This window comes from Colletotrichum costaricense (assembly GCF_030867565.1).
Source record: "Colletotrichum costaricense strain IMI 309622 chromosome Unknown Scaffold_4.1, whole genome shotgun sequence".
Lineage (NCBI taxonomy): Eukaryota > Fungi > Ascomycota > Sordariomycetes > Glomerellales > Glomerellaceae > Colletotrichum > Colletotrichum costaricense.
The window spans coordinates 3,016,387-3,036,048 of NW_026848233.1; the positions used below are offsets into that span (position 1 = coordinate 3,016,387).

The 19,662-nt window shown below is 54.1% G+C and overlaps 7 protein-coding genes across 7 annotated transcripts; 3 read left to right on the plus strand and 4 right to left on the minus strand.

Annotated features, from left to right (window-relative positions):
• Positions 1–1,759: 1,759 nt before the first annotated feature.
• Positions 1,760–3,472, minus strand: CCOS01_05056 (uncharacterized protein; the record flags this gene model as incomplete). The annotated part of the gene is made up of 4 exons (XM_060453237.1): positions 1,760–2,907; positions 2,978–3,185; positions 3,251–3,290; positions 3,348–3,472. The coding sequence occupies 4 exons, from the start codon at positions 3,470–3,472 to the stop codon at positions 1,760–1,762; spliced, it is 1,521 nt and encodes a 506-aa protein (XP_060317195.1).
• Positions 3,473–4,431: 959 nt separating this feature from the next.
• Positions 4,432–4,647, minus strand: CCOS01_05057 (uncharacterized protein; the record flags this gene model as incomplete). Its single annotated transcript, XM_060453238.1, has 1 exon — positions 4,432–4,647. The coding sequence occupies one exon, from the start codon at positions 4,645–4,647 to the stop codon at positions 4,432–4,434; it is 216 nt and encodes a 71-aa protein (XP_060317196.1).
• A 1,667-nt stretch (positions 4,648–6,314) lies between these two features.
• On the plus strand, positions 6,315–6,668 carry CCOS01_05058 (uncharacterized protein; the record flags this gene model as incomplete). The annotated part of the gene is made up of 1 exon (XM_060453239.1): positions 6,315–6,668. The coding sequence occupies one exon, from the start codon at positions 6,315–6,317 to the stop codon at positions 6,666–6,668; it is 354 nt and encodes a 117-aa protein (XP_060317197.1).
• Positions 6,669–6,897: 229 nt separating this feature from the next.
• On the minus strand, positions 6,898–8,760 carry CCOS01_05059 (uncharacterized protein; the record flags this gene model as incomplete). Its single annotated transcript, XM_060453240.1, has 1 exon — positions 6,898–8,760. One exon carries the CDS (start codon positions 8,758–8,760, stop codon positions 6,898–6,900), a length of 1,863 nt encoding a protein of 620 aa, XP_060317198.1.
• A 1,284-nt stretch (positions 8,761–10,044) lies between these two features.
• On the plus strand, positions 10,045–11,344 carry CCOS01_05060 (signalosome subunit; the record flags this gene model as incomplete). The annotated part of the gene is made up of 2 exons (XM_060453241.1): positions 10,045–10,321; positions 10,377–11,344. 2 exons carry the CDS (start codon positions 10,045–10,047, stop codon positions 11,342–11,344), a joined length of 1,245 nt encoding a protein of 414 aa, XP_060317199.1.
• A 773-nt stretch (positions 11,345–12,117) lies between these two features.
• On the minus strand, positions 12,118–13,551 carry CCOS01_05061 (alcohol dehydrogenase GroES-like domain-containing protein; the record flags this gene model as incomplete). Its single annotated transcript, XM_060453242.1, has 2 exons — positions 12,118–13,269; positions 13,441–13,551. The coding sequence occupies 2 exons, from the start codon at positions 13,549–13,551 to the stop codon at positions 12,118–12,120; spliced, it is 1,263 nt and encodes a 420-aa protein (XP_060317200.1).
• Positions 13,552–16,580: 3,029 nt separating this feature from the next.
• On the plus strand, positions 16,581–17,918 carry CCOS01_05062 (uncharacterized protein; the record flags this gene model as incomplete). Its single annotated transcript, XM_060453243.1, has 4 exons — positions 16,581–16,977; positions 17,099–17,289; positions 17,466–17,553; positions 17,782–17,918. Coding segments are annotated over 4 exons (813 nt in total), but the record flags the coding sequence as incomplete, so codon positions are not given.
• Between the last annotated feature and the right edge of the window lie 1,744 nt (positions 17,919–19,662).

Here is a 19,662-nt window from a genome sequence, read left to right on the forward strand (position 1 = left end):
GAAAGTGCCATATTGGTTGGGGAGTTCAACCTCCACCATCCGGGATGGGGTGGAGATGGGGTTGCGCAAGTTGAGAAAGACGCCGAGATTCTTCACCAGGCAACAAGCATGGCAGGCATGCGATGCTTGTTGCCACCCGGCCTAAGGACTTACTCACGGCCGGCTACCGACTCCGGCGATTTCTCAACCACGATTGACTTGGCCTTTGCCGGTCAGAGGCTTGAGTCTCGGGCTCATCCCACTCGAGCGCTGTCAGTACCTGGATTCGATTCAGACCACCGGCCGCTCCACACCAGGATCTCCTTTGCGCCCAATCGAGACAAGAAGCCACGCTTCAAACTGGGACAAAGCAAATGAAAAGAAATACTGCAAAGAAGCCAAAAAGCAATCGCTCATGATCGGCTGCCCCACTATCCGAACTGCAGCTTAGGTTGACGACCTAAATAACGATTGAGCGCAGTAATAGGATACATTACTACTTACTCAAGCGAGGTCTGCATCTTCCAAGTCAGTTCCTATTCTCCCAATGGTTTTTTTTAGCTTGTTTGTGTACTCATTCTTCAGGTCCAGTAGACTAGTTGATCCCCCCCTTTCAACCCTTCCAAAGCCACGGCCAATGAATCGAGTTCATCACACTTAGTTGCCACATCAGCATTGCTGGGTAGGTTTTATCTTCTGAACGCATCAGCAGCATCTAATCGTTGAGCAGTGTGTCGAAGAGCTCCAGGTAGTCGTTTGTGTTTGGTTGCCCTGTATTGATTCGGGCCAGGATACCTTTGAGGTGATCCTCTATGTCGACGATCGAGCTACGGCCCGGTGTATCCGGTTCTTGTAGCAAGGCTTCTAGGCCTATGATCAAGACAGGTATGTGCTTTCCGGTAACTCAGTCGAGGGATGAATGATGCCAATATTCCTCAGTTATTCTTGCTCGAAGAGGGATCTGTCCCCCAGCCACAAGTGGATTGATAAGCTGGTGGAGGTCGAGATCCTTCAATAGCAACCACCACCACCTCGGCTGATTGCTGATGAAGTGGTGAGGCTGGTGCCCTGATGTAAGTCTACGATACCAGCCATTCAAAATCATCAATCTAACATATCTTCAACCACAAGGCAAGGCGTGCTCGAATGTAGCTTCCGAGTGAGGAGGAGTCGCTCATGGTGAGCAGTTTGGAGTGTGTAGGGATCAGGGATCAGCAAAGTCACTGCTTGACAGGTATGATTTGGAGCCGGAATACCAACTCTGTTCTTACTGATATCGGGTTGCTAGATGCGAGTTTAAATACTGCCATCTTCCTCAACCTTGGTGGAAACCATCGTCAGTAGGTTGTGTTCGAGCTTCGGGGTGTTAGCTGACTAACTCATCTCTGGGTTTACCAAGGTCGACGAAAAGCTAAAGTTTACAATTTCTGGGTTACTACGCACATGCTTGAATCGATCGTCTTCCTCCTCGGTTCTCATATGCTACTGTACGCTCTGGGTCCGGCCAGCCTGCGAAATACCTCCCACAGCACAGCACTCTTCAGACTATACGAAGTTCGACGTGGGTACTGATGGTCGACAAGCAAGTCCTTAGGTATGCAAGTGTGATCATCTGCATACTGGAGATCGCCTTGCAGGTCTCCCTTGCTCAGCTAGATAATGACTATCTTCATCTCACCACCCACTCTCAAGACATCGCACACCTAAAGAGCAACAACCAAGAAAACTCACACGCGGATACTATGGAACATCTCCCTTTCTCCTTGCCAACACATGATCATTACAGTCCCTCTACCTTCTTCCCCTGGGCCCCCTTCTCGGCTTCCTCCTCATCAACCCCTCCTACGCCAGACTCCTCCAGAGCACCAGTGCTCTTCGTCACCGCCAACACAGTAGGCAAGGCAAACACCAGAGCTCCCATGCTCAACCCCCAATTCATCGCAAGCTGTGCCATGGCGCTCGCCCGCTGGGCGTTGATCCGCCACGCCATGGCCCCGCCTGCCGCCTGGAACGCCTTGTACGCGCCGACCAGCACCGCCGCCCGCCCCGTCGAGTTGGACTGCGCGCCCACGAGCCAGTAGCAATACGACTGCCACAGCGAATCGTAGGCCCCGTACAGCACATACAGCACCATGGGTCCGGCGGCTGACGTCCTCGCGCCGCTGCCCGGCGCGCCCTGCGCGTAGTCGACGTCCTGCACGTGGCCCCGGGCCCGCCGCGCGTCCTGCCACCGCTGGAACCGGTACCCGCCGCCCCAGATGGCCATACCCGTGACGAAGAGGACGGCCCAGCCGAGGCGGGCACGCCCGGGGCGATCGAGCGCGGGCAGGTCGAGGAGGAGGCCGATGAGGAGGCCGCCGACCATTTGGGCGAGCCAGTAGAGGGCGCCGTTGAGGGAGCGGGTGCGGAGGGTGAAGGTCATGCCGTTGACTTCGTTCTGCTGGTACGAGTAGAAGACGTTGGCGCAGAAGAAGAGGGGCAGCATGCAGGCGACGCGCCAGGTGCATAGCGTCGTGGTCGTCATGGTCACGAGGCCCTTGGCCCTGGCGGCGAAGCCGGAGGCGGAGGCGTGTGAGCGATTGCGAGTCTCCTCCGCCTCGGTCACGGCGCTGAGCTGCGCGAGACGGATGCGTTTCGGGGAGCAGATGAAGAGGCCCAGGGCCCAGCCGAAGAGCATGACGGCCAAGAGGGCGATGTACGTCGCGTCGTTGACGGTGCCAGTGGTGGAGGAGAAGTTCAGGCCAAAGGCGGCGAGGCTGCCGACGCCGCCGCCGAGGTTGAAGATGATCCAGAAGACGGCGATGGCGCGGCCCTTTTGCGACTCGTGGACGTAGGTTGTCATTATGGCGCCCTGGACGATCCATATGAAGGAGGAGCCGATGCCGAGGATGGCTCCAGAGGCGATAACGAAGGTTCCGTTTGCGGTGTCTTTGGGGCGGTCACATTTTGTGAGTATTCGTCAATGGGGAAAGACGGGAGAAGGGGGGGGAGAACATACGGTTGAAGCTCAAGAGACTTCCACTATAGAGGGCGTAGGTCCAGCCTCCGATGAGGAAAGCGACCTTCGGGCCTACGAGTGACAGGATTGGGCCCACAAAGAAGAGGGACGCCACGGCCGTCGTCGAGAGGAGGGCAACGGTTGCGTTGGCCGCTACTGTTGAGTCGACTTGGCCGGAACCTCCTAGGCCGGTGAGGGCGTTATACATCTGTATAAGAGTTTCTGCGTCAGGATTTTGTGATCTCTCAGTCACACGGAGGAAGGGTTACTAACTCCTGGTAGACAGAAACAGATGAAGCTAATGAGGATGATTCTGTGGGCACACTTTAGCTGTTGCGACGAGGGTAGTCGGACTCTAGACAGATCCTACTGTGTCCACGGATTCGAGTACAGCCTCATGAGCTTGGAGTTCTTCCCACCCTCGAGATCATGCTGGACGCCGGTTCCGGTGTGTGACGCATCGTCAGGCAGCTCTCGAGGTTCATCGGCAGCCATTGTCGATATCCTGGCTCGTTGATCGATAGGGTGATTGTTTTTCTCCTCGTATGCTGTAAACCCGAGCTAACCATGTCTCTTTTATTGCAAGATGATTTGACCAATACCCTCTTTGACTTATAACTACTGTAACATGTCCTTGACACCTGGTACTTCCAGAGGCAGCATCGAGATAGGGAGACAGGCACGGAAACATAGCAACGTTGAAGTTGAATATCTTGAGAAAGCTTGGCTTGCCCCGCCCTTCCTATCTTCGAAAGTTTTCCACTAGATTACCATATTACCAACAAGCTTCCCTTGTCTTCTTGTTACCAAATAGGTTATAGTGACAGCATGTTTTGACAGAGCGGGGAAATCGCACAAGAGAAGATAAGCTGAGGATCCTCAATCTCCTTCTCCACATTATCCAGTTTTTCTCCCTCGCTGGAATAGGAGGAATTCAAGTGTATCCCACATTCATGCTGAGGGGAGGGGAAGGAATCTGGCAATAGCGTGAGTGAGTGCCTGGTCTAAGGACCTGAGGTCGGATTCGTGAAATGTGATTCGTTCATCCGCCCCAAAGAGGAGATAAACGGAACCTGTGTCTGCCCCAGCTTTCTTTATCCGGCGCCACCCGCCGGCACGGTCCTCAATGACAAGGATCTTCCCTGAGGCTCCGCTCCGGCCCTCTTTCTTCTGACGTTGTTGTATCCATGCACCCGTGGGATGCCCTGTTGCCGCACCGATGTCTCCGATGGAACGTGACATTGGGTCTCGGAGGTACGGACAGCACACGGCTCCGATCCAAGGCGGGATATTGCGGTAGTCGGATCTGGCGTTGCATCGAGATCTTTCATGGCCGGTGAGATGGCTCAGAAACTGAGATAACGTCTGGTAAAAGTCCTATAACTACCTAGTAATGGATAAAAAGTATGCCTTTCGATACCTCCTTCCATCGCAAATTACAGCATTCAACTTTATCAAAAGCTCGCACAAAATTCGAACGCCACTTGAACTATTGACGATACACCCCGTGAACACTCCACAGGAGAGGTTTCCTTTGATGTGCGACCACATTTGACGCGACCAGGAAAGAGTAGTTCACGTTCCATGCGGTCTGGCGTGGCAGCGTGAAACAACATACAACATGAGAGGGGGAGCGATATGGACCTTATTGAATCACCAAAGGCAACCATGCGCCACCTCTAGGCCCTGAGTGGGCTTCTTAGACCGGACGGGGTTTACTGGAACGTTACCTAAAGAAAGATTGATTGGAGATCTCATGCAGGCACGGACACGATGTCCCCTCAAGAAGCAGAAAATTCAGAGAAAGAGGCCTCACTCTGATGATGTAGTAAACCAGGTTCATGACTCTTGCTTTCCCCATGGGGAACATCAACGTTAACTCCAACGTCACATTTGGAAACACCCACCCCACATTCTGTACATTGTCATTCAGAGCCGAGCTGCAAGTCAATGACACTGAGCTAGTAGTACCCGAGCATTCGTTGAGACCACCCACCCGTGTTCCCGTCTCACACCGGAGTCCGGAATCCTCGGGTCCGAGCATCCCCACCAAAGATCAGAGCGCCGCTCCGTGGGGTAAATCTTCATTTGACGTCAAGTCACGGTGCTCCGAAATAAGAGGCCGGGTGAGACTCTAGCCGAAAAACGGCGAGGAAGCCGGAGCCGTCTAGGTCGGCAGCCTGGGTGTAGGCTAGACCGGGTTCGCGCTTGTAGCATCTTGTAAGTTCGATGAACTCGACATCCTTTTGATTTCGGATCCCTCTCACTGAGTAGATTTCAGTCTGCGGTAGAACACACCAACGCCTGCATAGTGTGCTGCAACCTCACCAGGCCCCGTATGTGAGCTTCTTAGCATGCGGATCATCAGGTCAGAAACAAAATCATGTCTTCTTCCCCACACACCTTCCACCGTCAAAGCAAGAAATGGAAGGCTCCCCAAGACAGGGGGGGATTTGCATCGCGTCATGGGATATATCCTCAACGCATAGCTCCCCCAAGGACGAGTTCACTAGACGTTGTGAGCATCATTCCATGTGCATACATACAAACGGCGGAAATACGCTTCGCAAACATCCCTCACCCAAAAACACGCAAAAACCACAGGCGCCGGGCCGACGGCAATCTCCAGCCGGTATGGAGTACTCCTTACTGTGTTGCTTCTACCGCGTCACCGCTCATTGGTGGGCAAATATTGACTCTCATGGGGCTGTTTCGGCAAGCGATCCTATTCGCTGATAGGCACAAACGGCCTAGATCAATCTCGCCGCCGGTTGAGATATCTGGGAGCGGGAAAATAACTTGCGCTCTTTGCGGAAGCGAGATGTGTGCCGGGTTATCAAGGGACGATATCTGTCGTACCCATGAACAAGATTGAGTTTGTAGGTTTGGACGGCTAGAAACGCCGACGTGTTAATTACCACGTAACCGTTTTAGGCTTTGGGATGTTGGATCCCGTGGTTCGAAATGGGGATTTGCCGCGCAGGGGGGAAGACTTCATCCCTGCGTCCCTACTACACAAGGGGAGGTCGCGACGAGGTCCTCTGCCAGTTGCGAGCTTCAGGCTCCTGCCACTGCTCAGACAAAGCGGTAAAGCTTTCGCACAATGGATTCTGTTCAACATCCAAGTTCGTGAGCTGGAACAAAGAACACGCACTGCGAATAGCTTCCAGAAACCAACTGAACAAGAACAATGAAGAACCATAACAGTGATACAAATAGCCCATGCCCTCCAGCTGAGAACCAGTAGCTTCAAATTCCAATCGATCAAGAATTCCTAAACGTAAAGAAGCGCGCCTCCAAAAAAAAGACCAAAATGTGTCAAGGTATCCAAACTACAATGTCCTGCGGCCACACAATTTTCACTCACTCAATCAACTGCGACAGCGTACACTGCCAGCAGCAGCAGCAGAAACCCCAGCTCCAGCCTGTCTTCCTCAACGACAGCTGCTCCGCTTGCCACCGCCCCGCAAGCTACGCTCAGAACCGCGCGCGGCACGAGGCCGAGCACGCCGTCCTGATGGGTGAGTACATGCGGGCCGATGCTGCCGGTGACGAGGACGGCATGCGGCGGGCTCGGCGCGCCATGCTCGAGCACACGCGGCTGCTACGCCAGCGGAACTTTGTGGTGAGTTTGGTGAGAGAGAAGGCGGGTGGGGATGTCGAGTGGCCTAGTCTGCCTTCCTGTGAATGAAATGGTGAGGTTATTTGTGATGGTATGCATGGAATGATCTTGGAAGTGAGACGGGGTCAGGAATTAGAAAATAAAATTGGACTGAAATTGCAAATGAGGGTATAGATACAAAAGCCTCAAGATGCCTCCTACACTAAATGCCCTCTTAAGCCTCGGTATGAGCTACAAGAATCAAAGACTGCCCTTCCCATAAACTAGGCGACCTCTTGGTGAACATCCATCTCTTTCATCACCAAGGCGGGGAATACTTTGGCAACGCCCCAAGCCGCACATCGCTCGGGCCCATGAACTGCGCAACATCCCACGCCGAAGGCATATATGGCATGTGACTCAGGTTCTGGTTTGGTGAATCCTGCCTCATCTGCTGCTGGCCAGCGTTCCCCTTCTGCGCCTGCACTTCCTTCTTCGCCTGCGTAAACTCCTTGACCCTGGCCGTGCCTAGCTTGCCTGCCCTTCTCTTGTCTGTGGGACAACGGAGCAGCGGGACCTGGATGACGGCGGAAAATATGTCCCGTATCTTCTGTTCCGGTTGGTTATGTCGCTTCGCCACCTCTTGGAACGGGAACATGTTGAGGCATGTGTCTGCGATGTCGACAATGATGTGTTTGGTCGTCGGTTGCGTGTCGGGGACTCTGGTTGACTGAGGTTTCGAGATGGTTGCTGCTTCTGGTTTGGCTGCTTGGGTAGGCGGCTGTTGCGTGACGTACGCCGGTGTTTGCGGGACTGGCGAAGGAGGTCCGAGATGGAACATGTGTCCCGCCGGCTGTTGGGGAGGAATCCCGGCACCGAGATGCGGCTGTTGCGGATGGACTGCAAAGTGACCAGCTGGTCCAGCCATCAAGGATTGTTGCAAGAGCGGGTTGTACATGGCCCCAGCCATCGCGTTATGGTACGGATTGAGTCCCAAGAGGTTTGTCCAAGGTTGCTGCAGAGACGACGGCGGAAGGGGAGCCTGACTAGGGGCAGATGTATTTGTGCCGTTTGGCAAGCCTGAGTTGACTGTCATGTTGGCAGCCTGCTGCCTCAACCTCGCCTCCACACATTGACGGCATGGTGCCTTTGCTCCCGACGCAGGGCGATCAGCGCAAGCCCCGGTCTGGATATCCGACGCGCCATGAGCGGTGTTGTGAACATCGGCATTCAGCGGGTTTGACGTATGTATGTTCTGATGAGTATGGGTATGGAAGGGGAAAGGGGGGTCGTTGATCTTGGAACTGTGAAGGTGTACCTGCTGATCCAAGAGATCGCGAAGGTCATTCTTCGACTCCGTCTCGGCATTGGAGTGGTTCAGCGTTGGCCCAGACTCAGCTGTCTGTTGCAAGATAATTGTGCCGTCTGCTTCTGATGCGGGCATAGAGTTAATCTTGCCCAGGTCAGTGATACCAGCTAGCATGGGAGCTGTGGAAATTGAGGGAGCCGTGGGTGTCTCCTTTGCAGTCTCAGCGTGGTTCTCGGTCTCTGCTTGCATCTGACTCGGCGTACCTTGTTCTCCTGGTAGTTGCGCTTGATACACATGAGGTGAAGTCATGGACGACAGCATAGCTGGCGGGATCGGCGCGGGAACATCAGCCACCGTTTCGTTGGTTCCGCTCGTGAAAACAGGTGCAGATCCATCATTCTTGTCAATTCCGAGTATGGAAGGCGAAATATGTTCGGGAAGTGATTTGGGAGACACCGGTGGTGAGCACTGTGGTCCAGTAGACGGTGCAGTCCAGAATGATTCGGAATGACAGGCCCTCTCTGGAGTCGGCATGGAGCATCCTCTCATCGGGTCAACGTCCGGCAAACGGGCCGTGGGTGAGTGATCGACCATGCCCGTGCTTCCCCGTCGTTCCGGCTGAGAGATTGGCTTGGCGGGCTCGGATGGCTGGTTGTTGATGGGGGTGGGAGTCCCCGCCGCCGGTGAGTCTGTGGTGGAATGTGGCGTGACCAGCCAATAGCCATCGATCTTCCTCTTCTTGACAGGATTGGAAGATACGAATTGGACGTCGTCATCCTCTCGTTTCGCTGGTATCACAGGTTGTGGGTATGGTGCAAGCCCTGTTGGATAGACTGGGGGAAACATGCCCAGATAGTGGTGGGAGCTTTCCATATCGATGAGAGAGTGACAGTGATGGAGGGGAAAAGAGGGAGAGATGGGTGTGTCTCGCGGATGCGGGAGCGGGAGCGGATGCGACATCGATGAGATGAGGGAACGCCGCTAGCTGATAAGAAAATGGCCAAGCATCCATATTTGAACCCTGTGCCAACCAACAACGGGCTCTGCTGGGTACATGTTGGAGTTGACGGGGGCAGCTGAGCACATCCAGTAACAGTGAGCCATGAACAGCAAAGAAGGAAGCCAAGAGAAGAGTGTTGGCATGTTGCACAGTTTGCCTTTGAGTCGTTCCCTTTGGTACGGTGGGATTCCATCCCAGCCTGGTGTGCCTGGCAGAAAGAAGAGGAAAATCACCATGTTTTGCGTACCCTGACAAGCACCTTGATGCCACTTTTCTCGGGTCCAGGATGCAGATTGCCACTTGGCAGGGAAGGCGGCATGTGGTGCCCAAGTGAGTAAGGTACCATGACTTCAAGGAGGTGCGCAGAGCTGCCAGCGCTCTCATCAATGCTGCTCAAAAGTGAAAGACGTTGAGACTATTGGGTCGGTCTCTTGCTTGTCTATAAAGTTACAAGCTCGGACAATGAAAGCGACCGGGGTCGTTCTCATCTGAGGCACTTGCTTCATTGTCCAGTCATGGACTCATTTAGTGTCTTCATGACCTTATCAAGGCAGGGGTCAATGACGCTGATTGAAATGGGCAGCACATGACAAGACATCATCAAGCCTGGCCTCCATGATAGTGCAAGTTACTCCAAGCTGGAATGAATCTGAACAGGAAACCTCATCGTAATGAATAGTGCTCATTCTGTCTACACCAAGAATGTTGTTTTATGAAGAGTGGTACATTGGTCCAGAGGTACAGAACACCTCACCTCGGTTCATGAAAATTACAGTGAGCAAAGTAGGCCCCACCATAGCTCCAAGCTACCCGCCTTGCTTTGATTGGTCACAGACGGGAACAGTCAGCATGTGGCTTGACTGTTTGCCTCAGCCTCTCGTCATGTTAAGCTCCCGTTCCGTCTGTGGACCATGCCTTCCTCACATCGCGGGGCAGCCTCAAGGCAGCTTCACCTCCACCACCGACACCTTCCCCGAGCGACGAACCACACATCTGCAACTGTACCTGCAGCAACAACAGCAAGCGCCACCGACTTAACCAAACACCAAGCAAAAGGTCTTCGATCCAGATCGTCCCTCCCTTGACCGCCTCGTATGGTCTCAACAATCGAGTAGAAAATCCGACATCCTGTGGCGACGGCCAGAGAAGCGTCAGCCATGGCTTCCTCCGACGTGAACCCTCTCATTTCGAACCAAAAGTCCTCGGAGCTCCAGGCAATCCTCCACCCTCTGGTCCTCCTCACCATATCCGACTACATCACCCGTCATACTCTGCGGTCGCAGCAGGGACCCATTGTCGGCGCCCTTCTCGGCCAGCAGAATGGTCGCGAGATCACTGTTGAACATGCGTTTGATTGTCACACGATACCGGCACCTGAGGTGGAAGGAGGTTACCTTCTGGACTCCGGGCGCTTCGGCGCAAGACTAGAGCAGAGTAAGCTCAGCTATTGTTCATTTTATACGCCTTCGTTGGACTAACACTCCCTAAGTGAAGACAGTTCACAAGGACCGAAGCCTAGACCTGGTCGGCTGGTACACTCTACTCGCAGTGACAGGCCCGACACCGACCATCCTCCCGATCCACCACCAGCTCCTCTCCGAATTCAACGAGTCAGCTCTCCTCCTTGGCTTTCACCCTGAGGAAGTCTTTACTCATTCCGTGGGCGGCAAGCTGCCCATGACCATCTATGAGTCCAACTATGAGGTAGACGACCCGAGGGCTGCCGAGGCTGAGGGCGAGGACAAGAAGATGGATGACGGAGAATCAAAGCTCAAGCTACGCTTCCGCGAGCTGCCATACACGGTAGAGACGGGCGAGGCTGAGATGATCAGCATGGACCATGTTGCGCGCGGTGCCGGCAACGCGACCGCCGTCGAAGCTCCCAAGGAGACTGCGAAGCCCAAGGTTCAGCTCGTTGGGTCGGGCGGCAAGCGTCGCGTCGTCGTTGCCGACAGCGCAGACGGCGACGATACAGAGGCCCAGCTGTCTCCAGAAGAGGAAGAGATGGTGGCCGCTCTCACGGCCAAGGCGAACGCCGTCAAGATGCTTCAGGGCCGCATCCGCCTCATCACAACCTACCTCGAGCGCCTGCCGGCCGAACCCCTTGCCGGGGCGGACCAAGCCGACGCCGCATCCGCCACCACAGGTGCACAAACTACACCATCTCACACCATCCTCCGCCAGATCCAAGCCCTCGTGAACCGGCTGGATCTCGTTGTTCCCTCTGACGCGGAGGGCTTCGAAAAGGAGGTACTCTGCGAGGAGAACGAGGTCGCCATCACGTCACGTCTCAACGACCTCATGCAGAGTATCAGTGGCATGCGCGACCTAGGCAAGAAGTTCAGCATCGCCGAGTCCGCACGTGTCAGGAACCGCGGCGGTGCGGCGGCGGCCGACTTCTCCAGCTACGGCCCTCCCGGCTTCAACCTCCCGGGCGCGGGAGACATTATGATGTAGAGTGGATAACGGTCGACGACTAGTCAAGGGAGCGAAGAGTCTTTTATGGCGGCGGTTGCGCGCATTACCAGCCTATCTGGGATTCATGGGGAGGCGTTTCGGGGATAATGTAGACATGACGACACTTGCAAGGGGCATGAAAAACCCTCGAAAAAATAACAAACTCTTTGGTCAAGATACACCAATGTCAGTGGGTTCCTTGAACCTCCAGTTCCAGCTCCATCAGTGAATTTTCATGAGCTCAGATTTAATCCATGGGTAGTCCCGGATGTGGAAGGTACTGCCTTAGCTACTGGACCACCGGGGCCTCATACCTTAACGTTTAATCACAATCGCCGCCACCGGCGCCTTCCCACGTCCGCGCCCCCTTCCTTCATTGACGTACCTTCCTCATGTATCTCAAAAAGATAAATCCTCTCCTCCCTTTTGATTTTCTTGTTTGACTTTTTTTCATATGTCACAATATCATAGTTTATCATGCTACCCGTTTTTTATTTTCAGCCTGCAGCCTACCTATGCTCTCTTCTCTTTTTTTTTTTTGTGTCCCGGTAAACCCAACGATCCTTGTTACTCTCTAAGTAGGTATCAACTTCATCATCATCATGACTGCCTAGTCAAACTATCCAACGCTTGCTTTCCAGAATATAGTAAATGGAGAAGAAAGAAAAGAATCTATGGTACTATCTATAATCAAACCTGCATACTTGCAAACCACGAACCCCAAAAAGAAATGCAAATTTGGAATTACGCATCAAGAGAAGAGGGGCTCCGACTCAAGCCTCGATAACAACCTTGAGCACAAGCTTCCCCTCGTCATCAAACGTCCGACTCGCCAGCTCAAACGCCTTTGACGCGTTCTGCAACCCCTTGAACCGGTGCGTAACCATATCATCCAAAGGCGGAAGCCCGCCGTTGCCCTTGGCGCAGAGCAGACGGACGCCCGTCGGGTAGGTATTCGCGTACCGGAAGATGCCAAGGATATCAATCTCCCGCAGGTGCGCGACCGACAGCGGCAGAGTCTGCACGGGCGTGCCCATGCCGACCATGATGACTTTCCCGCCGGGCCGCGTGGCGTACAGGCTGGTGTGCATGCAGACCTCTTTGCCGGTGCACTCGAAGGTGACGTCGACGCCGTCGTCTTCGGCGTCCGAGTCGAGTTCTTCGGGCACCTTTGTGAGGGCCAGGATTTCCGCGGCGAGGGACTTCGCGCCGTCGAATTTGCTCTGGACGCTCTGGACGGAGAAGATGCTGGCGGGCGTCATGACGCCCGGGTCGGCTGGCGTGGAGGTGCCGGAGTTGGTCTTGACGACGTGGCCGTGGGTGGCGAAGCCCTTTTCGACGGCGTAGTTTACGCGGCCGGCATCGACGTCGGTGATGGTAACTTCGGAGCAGCCAGCTTGCCGCGCCATGGCGGCTGTCAGAAGTCCGACGGTTCCTGCGCCGATGACCAAGGCCGTTGAGCCGGGCTCCGGCGCGGCTCTGTTGACGGCGTGAATGGCGACAGAGAGCGGCTCGAGGAGGGCGGCCGCTTCGTAGGAGACGTGGTCGGGGATCTTGTGGCACCACGCCGCCGGATGGTTGATTCGTTCCTGGAGGGTTCCTTGGTAATGGGGCACGCTCTTGGCGCTAGACCGGAACTTCATCTTCTTGCAGAGATTATATCTGCCTTTACGGCAGATGGTGCACTGTCCGCAGGGGACGCCGACCTCGAGAGCGACGCGGTCACCCAGCTTGAAGCCCGTAACCTGGGGCCCGATGGAGACGACCTCTCCCGAAGATTCGTGGCCTAGGGAGAGGGGGTGACACGCGCAGAGGTCGCCGTTGGCGAACTTCTTGTAGTAGCTGACATCAGACCCGCAGATACCGGTCCGCTTGATGGCAATCTGCAGCTCCCCGGCGGCCGGTTCTTCTATGCTCCTCGTCTCCTAAGGGGTACGAGTGTCGTTAGAATTAACATGTCCAAGGCGGGGCGGCTTTTGACACATTCAGGTGTAGGGATGCAACAGGATCAACGTGGGGGAACCCTCGTGTGACGAACGAGCCCACATTCTCCACGTCACAATCCATGACCATGAGCCTAAGAAAGTTGAACTTACCAATCGCAAGTCTCGAGGACCATACAAGACTGACGCAGTGACCGAACAAGACTTTGACTTGTAGACGGGTAGGTGCATTGGTGCCATCTCACCCGTTGCGACTGGGGCCATGATGGAAGTTGAATGACGCCGGCGGCGTGGGGTGAAGCGTGGGATGATGGGTTAGGGTGTCAAAGGGGGCTTGGCCTAACTTCCTAATAGGGAGGGCTCGATGAGTGGGATTGGCCCAAGTGCCGGATGAGGGGTGCCGACAACACAAAATATGCTGAAAGACACGAGGGCGAGGGTCCTGGGAATGAGGGACGGGAGGGGACCGGCGCGGGGTGTCTCGAGGACTGATAGGTTCGCTTTGGTATTTGGAGTTTGGGGGTAATTGGGGGGCCACAAGAGGATAGACAGGGTTATTTCGTGGGATGAAGATGTAAGAAACCCAAGCTAATACGATTCCCGTGCGAAGATGGAGGTGAGCGAAATAGATTATCACTTGACAGAATGAAATGATAACCGGAAGAGCAGGAGACTCAAGATAAAGGGAATTATGAAGAAACTTTGGCGCGAGGGGTCGTTGCTCCCCACCACCCCTTAAATAGGCTTGCGTGCTTGCCCGGCCCCCGGGCACTCTGAACGTCCTGATGAACGATGCTCATGGTGGTGTCAATCGGTGATAGACCAAAGTTGCAAGGGGCTATCTTGGGTGAATGGGGAGACGGATGGACAACGGGCCATGAGCATACCTATCGAGGGTGACCATGATGGGGAGAGTTGGCCAAGTTCGCCCAACCAAACATCGACCAGTTATCGGAGCCAAGCTAAGAGCTTCGTACATGTAATCTCGGGAAATCATATGCAAGAGACATCTAGCGACGGAGCCACCTCAGCGTTCGGCAGCAGCACAAACCTTGGCCGGTATCGTACTGGCTTGCGAGGCGAAGATATGAAAGGGAACAGAGTAGGGATGGGTAGGCAATACCGGGCGGTAGTGTACATGGTTCGGCAAGGAACGAAGCATGTCGGGCCAGGACGTGTCCGCATTTGGGCAGCAGCTGTACGCACTGGGCGTGAAATCGTCGTGGCATTGGTTGACGATGCTGGACAGGTGGAAAACGGGACGGCGGATGGAAGTAACTTTTCGCCTTTTGCGGTGACTAGGCAGGGCCCTGTTGAGCCACTTCCGAAACTCTCCAAGCATGGCACAGATGGAGGGGCTCAACGAGCAAATGGGGAACTAGCGGCTGGTGATGGGACGGCCTGGATGGCATCAGTGCGGTGACAGATATCGGCATGCATGGGGCTTCGACATGATAGTCATGGATGCAGTGCCTCGCCTGCATGTGTCGCAGGTTGCGGTGACGGGCTATACCTGTCCCGGGTCGTGAGGCTAGTCAGGAGCCTGAAGGTAAAGAGAGCGAGCACGAAGACATGACGATGGCGAATCGCAAGAGGAAAAAATGTAGGTTTGCCTCCCTCTCTGTCTCTGTTTCTCGCTCTCTGTGGAACGGCCGCATGCGCCCACTGGGATATTGAGCCAAGTGGACAGTTAAGGTATGGTCGGTGAGGTACCCGGGAGTGAGGGCCCGGAACAGAATGGACCACGACAGGGGTCAATGGGAGGGGTAGGAGGGGAGGGGAGAGCCGGGAGGGGGGGGGGGGGGGGGCAGTTGTGGCAACGGGGATGCATGGCTCTTGATGGAGGGTAGGAAATGAGCAGGTATGGTGAACAAGGAAGATGCCGTGGGCAAAACTACTCTGTCTGCGCCTGTATCCGTACCATGATCTCGCGTGCAAGGGTTCCGAGGGGACAGATGGGACGGGACAATCGCGGATGAATTGCGACAGATGATGGACAATGAACCCAAGATGAGGCGATGAATGCCCTGGTTGAATGTGCCAGAGTTGCAGGAAGAATGGATATGGAGATAGACGGTGAGAAAGAGGAGACCTCTGACCAGGGCAGGGCACTGAGAAACGACGTAGTTGGCTAATTGAGGTTCGAGTTCCGCACGAGATTCGCAACGAAGCACCGATTCGTGGCCCTCGTTGAGTGCGTAGAATCCTGCCAGGGGGGGTCCAGTCGGATGCTCGGCGGTCGAAGGATTGAGCATCTTTGTGTGGCCAATGAGGCGACATGTTCCATCGATAAAAGTTCAACGCAGTTTGAATAAGTAAAGAGGTAAGGTAAAGGCTGAGTGACATGCGAATTTGGTAGTTAGAACTAAAGTAGAGCAGGCGAAATGTCGTAAACTTCGAATTTGCATCGACGGAGGCAGATTAAGGTGTGGTCGAGTCCAAGATAGCTTAAGTCAAGTAGTTGGTGAGGAAGAATTGCAGAGAAATCCAAAGATTGACTTTTTAGGTTTCCCTCTTGCCTCTCACGATCCCTGGTTGCCTCTCTTCCAAGTTTGCACTTTCTGATTTCTGTGCACCGTTCTTTCTGATTCAAGGAAGAGAAGGTTCGGATAAGGCACCTTCGTGATTTCCTCGAAATTACATAATCACGCAACAGTTCGGATGGCGGGGTGCCAAGGTAGGGATCTTCCTTGTCTACTTACATCCTCTACGGAGTACCTCTTTCCATTCCTCTGCTGCACATTACCAGTGCCGCCCGCCTTCATCCGTCCGTACTTCAGCACCTTCGGTTCCCCTTGAAGACACGTTATGCCATTCTGTCAAACCTTTCGTCCTGAAATGGAGCGAATCTGCAGCTTTGGCACATTGAGCTTCCCTCCCTCCGCGGCCACATACGTACGACGCTGCATGGTTGTTGTTGCCGCCTGCATTCCATCGTCTTGGCCGAACCGTCCCATCAACCAGCTGTCGGATACGTTCTAGAATGAGAGCTACCGCCTTTACAAGTTACAACAGCTTTGGTGCTCAAGACCGCCCATCCCTCATCACTCTCTTCTGGCATATGTTCTACGGCACAGCTGCGCATCTATCGTTCCCTGTCCTAGCCGACGGCGGCGCACATCCCGTTCGTTCCGCGGAATGAGGACGCTGCCGGTCGTTGAAGGCCATCACCCGTCCCAGCTAGCGAAGCGTCATGGTTCGCGACATCGAACCATTTTCTCCGTCGATCGCTTGAGAAGACCAGCAAGTTAACAGCGAGAGAGACACTGCTGAACAGCCGCTGTTGACCAGCTGCTCTCTCTTGCCATGGATATGGGAACTTCATTATTGCGCCTTGCTCCCAGCGGTTGCAAAAACCTATTGAACACCAAGTATCTTCACAGAGCTCATATCCTCAGATTGAGCTGCGCACTCAATCCTGCACGTCAGGCTCCGCTGTGATGGTATGCCCTCCGGTCCCCTGCCCGCGGCAGCAAAGACCTATGGAGGATTCCTCTGAGGGGAGGGACGTGGATCGAAGGCCCCATCTGGTGGACCCCGGCTTAGTTGACGGGGCCTTCAAGGGCCTTGCCTACACCTATCCTTGCAACAATGGATTTTGGTATCAAAAGACGGCACAAGAAAACGATGCCGAGGCTCTAACCGGCCGAACCAGATCACGTCGGAAGCAATGCGTCCTCCAAGAATTCAGTACTTTCTTGAACCGGTCCAGGAAAGGCCTTCTCATCGTGACGCCCTTGGCGCCAGAAAGCGTTCCTCGGGCCTCGACTTCAGTTTGATATCACTCCATCGACCAAAACGTCTATAACAGCGTATATCGAAGGCACTGCAACTGCTGCTCCTTTACCTGATTTCTGTCAGCGCTCGAGTCTGCGCCAATCTGATCGAGTGGCTGGGTCCAAGTTCTCCGACTGCTGGTATGCGGATACACTGCATGTGCACCTCCATTTTACCGGTCCTATAGCGAGGCGCTGCGCATGGCTGGTCCTGACCCCAGCCCTTGTAAGTCCTCGAAAGCCCATGACTACCTAAAATACATGGATGACCGTACATTATCCTGATCCGCAACTTTTGACTCATCCGCAGTCGGCACGCAAAACCTTGCCCGGATTCCGGCCACTGCATTTATTTGTCAAGTCAGACTAACGATACAGACTGCCGCCTTCTAACTTGCTCAGGCTGTATTGCCTCAACGGCGAAGCATCTGCAAAAAGAGAGTTGGCATATCACAGTTGGTGGCAATGCCGCCTGTTCTGATATGGCGTAGTAACTGAGTCGCAGCCCCTGGCTACACCTCGCCTGACCAAGAAGTCATGGGTGTTGGATAAAGTCGTTTGAAGCTGATCGACTCAAACTCAATGCCAATCGTACACATTTTCCGGCATGGACGCGAAAGTGGTTCTCTTGATGGCAAGGACCAGTGCGAGATATAAACGTCATCTTCTGGGCTCAGCAAACTCGGAGACACATTCGAGAGCTGCAATGATCACCCAGCTACTGTTCCTGTCGATAGCACTAGCATGTACGGCGCCCGCATCTCTGAGGCACGCCAGATGTTTGAAGGCACACTCACTACTCTACTGAACCCCAAACGAGTGATCTCCAAGTGTACTATCACACGGAGAGCCTGAGCCGACATTGCAATCCTCAACACGGCAAGATCTACCCCTCTGCCGTGAGGCAGATGCGGGATGAATCAGGAGCTGGTTTGTCTGACGACTCAGTCAGGGCTTAGTATTGAAAGAGTCAAGAGTCTCGCATATCCGCAACCGCAGGCTGCTTGGGTATCACATTCAACGGTGGCCAGCAGATACCCACTGCGAAACAAAAATTGGAGACAATTTTCCAATTCGGAGAAACCCTGCATGCTCACGCAATCGGAACGCATGGCATTACCCAGGGACCATGCAAATGAGTGTCAAGTGGAGCTCTTCGTCATGCCTGCCTGAAGAGAACCCATGCGCGAGGCCTTACCTGGGTGTACGTGATACTGATGAGCAAGCCGTCCCCTTCTCGGTATGCGAAAGAAGAAGAGAGAGAAGAGAGACGCCCGTCACGTCATCTCATGGGAAGGTATTGGTACAATGATGTCGCCGAAGACGAGCGTGAGCAGCTTCGGGACGAAAGTCTGGTCAGTTCTCTGATATCACCAGTGAGAGCAGCTATAACAACTAACACGGTCCACGGAATTGTTGTCCAGTCTACCAATGGACGGCCTTGACATATCTAGGACAGAAACTCTTCTCTTCTGAGCCGCATGGAATCGAGTCATTGCAGTATTGACGATGAGGGTCACTTGCCAGCGGCGCCTGGAATCATTCCATTACCGGCGATTTTCTCCAAACCTCAGGCTTCAGCTCCAGGGCAGACGGATGTCTGGATTGGCACCTGCCGACGTAGTTGCCGAGTAATGACCTTGCTTCCAGACGGCTATTGATCTCGATGGAAGTTTTCCATCCCAAAAGCCGAATGGGATGACTGGGGGGAGCATAGCTCGATACGACCTCACTAGGCCATGGCCTCTCCGCATGTACATCGTCTGCTCAGGCATGTCAGCGAGGGTGTCTACCGGATCTCTGGAATAAAGTGAAACACTGCTCGCATCGCTGACAAAAATGCCAGATAAATTAGAAAGAGAGAAGTGGCTGACGCCTCCATTCCAGAAACCGACGCTGACAGACAGCGTCTGTCAGGCCGCCGGATTTCGCCGTAATTTAGTGAACAGGAAAGTCTAGCTGGTCTGGCAACGCGGAAACGCTGCATATTTCGGGTAGGGGACAGAAGTACCAAAGCCCAAATAAGCTGAAAAGCACTATGAGACCCGATCAGCTGCATTCAGCTTCCTCGGCATGCCTTTAGAGTTTCAACGGTCAACTACATTGCATAGGAATATCGCCATGGCACGATACATCCAAGACAATTCTCAGACCGCTGGAAAGGACTTCATCAGCCAATGTAAGGTCCTTGAATCCAGACAGCGGTTGGTTCTCTACCCCAGAGAACTAAACACAAGCAAATTTCTTTCTGGAGAGGTAATTAGGTCGTGGATGATGCGAGGAGGAGGGGTCACTCGAATTGGTCGAAGGCGTCTGGGTGCCCAATAGAAGAACAACCTACGAACAGAACACCACCATCAAATCGAAGACATCTTACCTGCAGCCACCGCCTCAATCGTCGCTCAATTACCTTATATCAACGAAGCAACATGTGAATCTTGTCCCCCTTTTCCAGTGCGAAGCTAGCATGTGCATTTCAGCCAACCTACCACCCATTAGCAGCAGCAGCCGTACTATATTAAAACTCACCTACACACACCCACATTGCGCTTCCGCATCCGCATCCGCGTAACTCCCCCGGGCGTATAATATAGCCCGC